At 37.4% G+C, this 7,204-nt stretch overlaps 2 protein-coding genes across 2 annotated transcripts; one reads left to right on the top strand and one right to left on the bottom strand.

Annotated features, from left to right (window-relative positions):
- Positions 1 to 661: 661 nt before the first annotated feature.
- LOC116343816 lies at positions 662 to 2,940 on the bottom strand. The gene is made up of 2 exons (XM_031772071.1): positions 2,818 to 2,940; positions 662 to 2,597 (listed from the first exon to the last, which is right to left on the bottom strand). Exons 1-2 carry the CDS (start codon positions 2,860 to 2,862, stop codon positions 894 to 896), a joined length of 1,749 nt encoding a protein of 582 aa, XP_031627931.1. The 5' UTR covers positions 2,863 to 2,940; the 3' UTR covers positions 662 to 893.
- A 2,580-nt stretch (positions 2,941 to 5,520) lies between these two features.
- LOC116344179 lies at positions 5,521 to 6,461 on the top strand. The gene is made up of 2 exons (XM_031772614.1): positions 5,521 to 5,610; positions 5,678 to 6,461. The coding sequence occupies exons 1-2, from the start codon at positions 5,569 to 5,571 to the stop codon at positions 6,401 to 6,403; spliced, it is 768 nt and encodes a 255-aa protein (XP_031628474.1). The 5' UTR covers positions 5,521 to 5,568; the 3' UTR covers positions 6,404 to 6,461.
- Positions 6,462 to 7,204: the final 743 nt, after the last annotated feature.

Genomic DNA, 7,204 nt, shown 5'->3' with positions numbered 1-7,204 from the left:
CTCATTTTGAGGGGTGGACTCTCTGCTAACACCTCAAGTGCGAGTAAGCGTACTCTAATTTGTTTCTGTGTACAATCCAGTGTGTCCATAATATATAGAAATAGCACTAAATAGTGTCGATATCTATACTATATCGGTCCACTATATATGGAAAATATTGCCGCACGGCACCGTATCGCACGATCGAAGTGAGTGTAGACGGGAAAAATCACAAGTTGCCGTGCGGCAGTAGAAAGAACTGTGTGTATGCGTCAACATTTTTGCCGTCCGCACTCACTTCGATTGTGAGTTACGGTGTCTTGCGGAAATATCTTCCATATATAGTGCACCGATATAGTATAGATATCGACACTATTTAGTGCTATTTCTATATGTTATGGACACACTGGTACAATCCCATGTTTTTGTATATGAAATACACATATTGACATATTGAACGTACCCATTTGAGGTGTCAAACAACTTAGTACTCAAAACCCGTGTGATTTCTCATTTTCCATGAAAATGAATATTTCCCAATATTCGATGAACAAGCATTTTTTTTTCGAATTAACCTCAACATTCTTTTTAAACAAAAACTACATTAAAAAGCAAGCTTTTTCAGCAAAATGAAACCTACTCGTTAAATTTAGCTATTTTGTCGATTGATGAAAGAAGCAAGTCAATTTCTCCTGTATGTTTATTTGATCTTTATGAACAAACTAATTTTAATGGACACACATATGTTCTGAGCGTTAAAAGTTTATTCTAAAAAGCAAACAGAAACCAGATACTAAATTCAATATTATGGCATGATGCATGTATTCAAAGTTTTTTCTGATGTGAATGCGTGAATGGTGGGTTCGTGGTTCGACATAGATCTTAGGCTAACTCTATCCGTATTCATCCCATGCTTATGCTGCCATACGCACCGCACGTAGCGTGAAACGTGACGTACCAGGCGACCTGCCCATGAGGTACACGCGCGGCCCATCGACGGCGTCGCTTCCACCGAGATAGGTATAGTCCTCGCCGGGGTGATAGAAGCCTTTGGGAGCATCTGCATTGCCGGGGCCGAACTCGATCGCATCATCGCCAACCACGTAGCGGCCGTAGCCAGAGAGCAACTGGTGCACACCACCGTTAATGGGCACGAGGCCTTCGAAGCGTCCACCCGGCTGGAATGCAAGTTCGAGCGACCACGTTAGACGAGGCCCCTTGGTGGAGATGACTATCTCGACGCCGTCCTCAGCGAGAACGACGTCAACGCGTGTGTCGAGGCCGACTACCTCTGTGCTACGTTTGCTAAACGCCATCGCAGCGGCGAAGCGCCCTTCATCCTCAAGTGCGTAGATACCGTCCTTCCGCCGGTGCTCCTGTTCGAGGGGTAGGTAGTACATGCCCGCAACGTGCTCAGTCAGCGTGATCACGTCGTCATGCACGTCTAGCCGATCGGCGCGGAACGGCCCTAGGCCAAAGAAATCCCGAGATAGCCGTGCCGAGACAAGTTTGACACGCCCGGCGGAAAGTTGGAGGAAGGTGGGGTTGTTTGACAGCCCTGAACGAATGCGCCGGAACCTGGGGTAGTCCGAGCCTCCAAAGATGACGAGGGTGCGGCGAGCGTTTGCATCTACGAGTAGACCGCTGTTGTTCCATCGCTGTCGTCCAAAGATCGGGGCAACAGAGGGAGGGAGCACCCAACCAATCTGCGGATTCATGAGCAGCTCAAAGAGAACAGTTTCTGGGTCCACGATACCACCTGCGAGGGCTCGTTCAGCACCCCAGGCGAGAACACCACTGCCCATTTCGATGGCAAACCGACGGTAGAGCGTGATGAATGGAGCGATAGAAAAGTACGAGTCCATCTGATCTTGCCGGCGCGAGTGCACTGTCTCAACGGTTCCGTCGGGGCGGATGAGCCCGATGAAGGCTTGCAGATTTTGCGAAACGATCGCTCGCAGGTCTTCGCGTCCGAGAATATCGGCCACCGCCGTGAGCGATGGGTTCGACACGTATGCGGCGTAGTTGGCGCTACGCTCCGAGTACATTCCATCATCTTGGATGTCAATGCCCTCAGCCAGCCACTCTTCGGCCCGCCGCTTAAGACGCTTATCTGGACGGTAGCGATGGATGCGCGCGAGGGCCGCCGCAAGCTCCCAACGGTGGTTTGGTGTATGCACCCCACCAGCGAGCATGGCTGGGATGGCCCGACGGACGATTCCGTCGAGGGCAGATGCAATATCTGCGAGAACACGATCGCTGTCCTTACATCGTATCAGCTCTAGCGTGTCGGCAACATCGTTGATTGTGAAGGCCGAGTCGGGTGCTGACTCCACGTTGTCACCGCCCATGAAGAGCCCTGAACCAACCTGCAGCTTAGCCAGTTGCGCAACGAGCTGCCCGGCGACAACCGCTGTATCCTCATCACCGGCCAAAGCGCTGTCAGGCGCAAGCACGACGCCAGCAAATAACTTCACGCGACGCATAAGCTCTCGGTGAGTGAGAGAAGCTGTTGTTTCGTTGCGTAAACGTGCAGCTTTTGCATCAGCTGCGTTCACAACTGCGGTGCGATAGGCAGCGTCAGTCACTCCGAAAGTGGCCTCTTCACCGTTTATCACCTTGAAAAGAGAAAACAAAATTCCTTATTGACTACAATAATTCGAAAATAACAAGTCACTTGAATATTTGCAAAACAAATTTAGTTTATTGTTATTAAAATATTGAGTGCATTTTGAATGACAATTGAGCAAGATAAGGAACTGTACTTTGTCTATTGATTATTAAAATTAAAGTTAGATAAAAATATTTAAGAATTTTACTTGAAGTATATCTATCTACCTGAGCGAATACCGAGAAGATTGCAAGAACTAAGATCGGTTTCATCTTAAGACTCGATAGAACACTGTATACAATATAGCTATAATGCTAATGATGATCTTTGGCTTTCAACTAACTGCTTATATACTCAATTTTTGATACGAATAAGCCAATTTCATTTTTCTCGACCCACTCTAGTTACACGCGCTGGGTTTTTTATTTAATCATTGATAAAATTATAATACGTACTGTTTAGCAACGATAACAGATTTTTTTCATTGTTTTAAAAAAGTTATCTCAAAATAAACATAAAGTTATCTCCAGCGTTATCAAACTTGTTCAAGAAAAATGTAGATCGGTTAGTATTCTAGGCTTTTCAACTACGTTTTTTTTTTTAATTTAATGAAATGAAGTACATAAATTCTATTTAACATACAGAAATCAATAAAACACCATTATTTGCTAAATAGACTTATTTAAAGATTAATGATAAGTATATTTTGCAAACTCAAAATAATGGTGTTTTATTGTTTTTTGTATCGTACGTGTTTTTTATTTGATCATCGATAAGGTTATAATACTTTTGCATCGATAAGATTATAATATTTATAAGCAACGAATGCGTCATTGATATAAATGCTGTAGACTTGTTTACAATCGCTATAAACAACTATAATAGTTGTAATCACTATAATCTTTTCATTTTATTTTCGGTTGACTCACACATCTGCAAAATAAAAATAGTTCTGGATAAGCTTTCTTTTCGTTCGACCAAATATATATGAATACATGGATACTCGCCCATATGTGCTAATCGATAGCCCATGAATAAAGGTTTATACCAATAAAAAAGAATTTAATATTGTACAATATGTTTGTTGTTCAAATGGCGAACGTCTGAATTTATTCCAAAGACTTTCCATACATATGTTAGTTGTTTGAACTCTCTTAATATGAGGTAGCCAATTTGGTCTAGTGGTATCTATTCTTCAGCATTTCAATCATAAGTTTTGAAATCCATAGCAACAGAGACATCTCTCAATCTGCGTCATCTCTGACTATTTTGAAGATTTTTAAATGTGGGCTTCATTACAATACTTTTCCATACACACTACGTGTGAGCGGAGAAGTAATATTCGCGAGAGAGGAGATTTAATGTATGTACATGCGACTAGACTTGTGCACACATCCTCTGTAGAAACGCAATTTTAACTCGTGCAAGCAAAATTTACAAGAAAAACAAATAAATTTTGAAAGATATTCATAGCAGCTGATTGAGTTGGAAAGAGTTTCGTATTTGGAAATGTATAATAGAACATGCATGGAAATCGCACACCGCGACACAGTCCTAGATAAAAGCTAATATTTTTGCCATAAATCAAAATTGTTCCCTTTATCTTCTTCTGCGGGAGAAATGCTGGAGATACATGCATTCTTATAGCGTTTTACGAACAAAATATTCGAAATATAAATTGTATATTCATTGATATGCATATTATGATGATTCAAACATGACTTTTTATATTGACTCAACTGAGTTTTACGCTACAACGTTATTGAAGTCGTCAAGTAATTTTCCAAGACAAACCGAAATATAATCGAGGACGACGAAGGTCAAAAATGGCTCAAGTTCGTTTACGTTTTATGTCGAAAACAAGTTTTGGCAAAAATATTTACCGACTTGTGAGTTTGCTCAGGTGTACACATCTGCACCGAAACATATATGTATGTTTTTTGTGAAGCTATTTTTATTTATAATAAAATTAAAAAAATGTCTCATATTTTAAGTCAAACAATTATATGGAGAATATTATGCATATATTTTAATGAGTCTTTTCATATCGTTCACTGAATTAAAAAGATTAACATGTTTTTATTAATTATATTGTTTTTCATTTTATCAATTTTTGTGCTTGTTGAGTTATTAAGTAAGTATGCATTTGTTCATTATGTGAATTTGTGAGTCTTCATAGAACATAATTCTCCCGCGAATTTCAGGTGACAATGAAAATTCAAATACTGAATCTGAGGGGACTCCAATTCAAGACTTTAAAATCGAACCAAATCTTTTTGTTGACGTTTAAATATCACATAAAGAGATTATTTCAAGAGGAGTTTTCTCTTAGGGGACAGCACTGGTATTTTATCATCCATTCTCAATACAATTCTTAACCAAACTCATAATTTGCATATTTTTACCAACCAATTGTCAATCTATAATTTACAAAAAATAGGTCTCATAAGATCGCTTCATTTTTTTATAAATACATATAGTTTAATTTATTTTTTTAAGTGCCAGTTTACACTTAACAAAAAGACATTTATTTTATTTGCCACTGATAAATTTGAGCCAAAAAAATTGTCAACTAAACCCTAAACAGAGACCAGTATTGTTCAAAATTAAATTGAATAAACGTCAAGAATTCCGTAGAACTTTATTAACATTTCATTGCATACAATATGTTTCAATTGTAAATTATGACTAATAAATAACGATAAATAATTTTAATTTTTTCTGTAATTCCAATGATTTTATTTACTTCGAAATGAAAGATGAATAAAACAACAATTGTTGAAAAGATGGAATAAATTTTATTCAAATTGAAATTTTATGAATAATTATAATTGTAATTAGAATAATTTAAAAGTAAAAATTATCAAAACAAAATTCCAACATCCACTATATAAAGATAGTCAATAGATCATAGAAAATCAATAACAACTCGTGTGTTTAATAAAAACGTAAAATTTGTAAGAAAAACTAAAGTTACAATGAAGTTTGCTGCGTTATTATTTTGTGGCATCACCTTAAGCGTAATTATTTTGATTGGTTCACAAAAATTGTAAGAAAAAAAAAACAATAATTTGAAATTCATTTTAGCTTTTTGGTTCGGGGTTCAGTATGTTCCCGGAACACTTAATAATGGGTGAAATTCAAAAAGAAATGCAAAACATTGGCATGTTATCACAAGCGATTATTAGCTTCTCGGATTGGTTTGATTTTAGGAGTGTGGAACAAATCCAGGCATGGTTGAAAGGAAATCATCCGGCAACTGCAAAGAAACTGCTTTCATCGGTTGTTTCAAAAGTCGATGAAGTCCTGAAAGAAAATATGAAGATACAACAAGAAGTAATTTCCGATTCTCGACGTAATGTACAAGCCAATGGGAACAGCGCCCAAGTAATGGCATCTCTAAATCAAGCATTTATGAGTGGAAAACTCATGGGCAAGTCGACAGATACTTTAATAAAAGTGTTGAAGATTGTAGGAGAAATGCATCTTGATGTGTTGGACCTTGGAGTTAAAGTGAAATCATTCGAACAAAATTACACCGATAAAATGTTCAATAATAGCTTAGATGGTGTACGAAAGGGATTGTTTCAAATTGGCAAGGCCACAGCAACTAAAACGGCACCAAGTGAAAAAGAAATCCAAAATGGAAGCGCTTTAATTCAACAAACTATCCTGACACCATTAACAAATTACCTTAATAACAAGGAAAAGAAGGCTGTTATGCAACAATATGTCAAACATATCCAAGAGGAATCCAAGACTCTTAAAGGCTTACTAGAAGCAAAACGAGATCAAATTATGGCTCTTTTGTAAAAAAAATTATAATATTTTGATGATTTAAATAAAGAAAATTATCAAAAATTGAACCTTATTTCATGGATTTTTCCGTATACTTGATGTTTGTTCATACTCTAGAGCTACAGTGAATCAAATTAGAAATTGAATGAGCACACATTTTGAATTTATTATTTTTTGTTAACAAACACCAATAAAAAGAGGTCTTCGTTACTAAATAGATAGAGAAAATTAAATCAGCTCAGGTATTTGGTAAGGTTTCACCGGTTCAAGCAAATCTTTTGATTTATTGGTGAAAAATCCATTTAACAACGCATTAACCACATAAACCATCAATTTGATAAAAAAAGCCTTAAATAAATAATTTCAAGTATGGATTGTCTACACATGAATCGATATGAAAATGAGAACTATCGTCATATGCAAACGTTTGAAATGGATAAAGTTTTGCTATAACAGATTACGAATTGGCCGCAATCTCAGTTCATAATAATAATGCGGCATTTGCATAATATTGTTTTTGCCCTCATTTCGGCGATGAAAATTTATAAATGCAAATCTCTTTATGGGCTACTCTTGATGGAGTCGTTTTGCATGCTGGCGTTTATTGTCCAAAGATAGTGGAATTCGTATTGTCGATGATATACGTATAATAATCAGACAAAATAATGTATCCTATCTTCAGCATTGTCTTTTATTCTTTGGCAAAATCTGAATGTCATATCTTTGCATTTTACGGACTTCCTTCATTTTTCACTGGTTCATTATTATTATTTTTTTTCTTTAATTTTTTCAGTGCTTTTTGTACGCTCCAAAGAT

Source organism: Contarinia nasturtii, unplaced genomic scaffold (assembly GCF_009176525.2).
Source record: "Contarinia nasturtii isolate CC-2019 unplaced genomic scaffold, AAFC_CNas_1.1 Cnas_scaffold_1037, whole genome shotgun sequence".
Classification (NCBI taxonomy): domain Eukaryota; kingdom Metazoa; phylum Arthropoda; class Insecta; order Diptera; family Cecidomyiidae; genus Contarinia; species Contarinia nasturtii.
The sequence above is the reverse complement of the archived record's forward strand: the minus strand, read 5'-3'. Positions and strand labels throughout refer to the sequence as shown.

Excerpts from the sequence above, each read along its gene's own strand:
- LOC116343816 (XM_031772071.1), bottom strand. The coding sequence starts at position 2,862 with ATGAAACCGATCTTAGTTCTTGCAATCTTCTCGGTATTCGCTCAG. Across the intron at positions 2,598-2,817 it reads TCTTCTCGGTATTCGCTCAG|GTGATAAACGGTGAAGAGGC; the intron begins GTAGATAGATAT and ends TCTCTTTTCAAG.
- LOC116344179 (XM_031772614.1), top strand. The coding sequence starts at position 5,569 with ATGAAGTTTGCTGCGTTATTATTTTGTGGCATCACCTTAAGC. Across the intron at positions 5,611-5,677 it reads TTTGTGGCATCACCTTAAGC|CTTTTTGGTTCGGGGTTCAG; the intron begins GTAATTATTTTG and ends AATTCATTTTAG.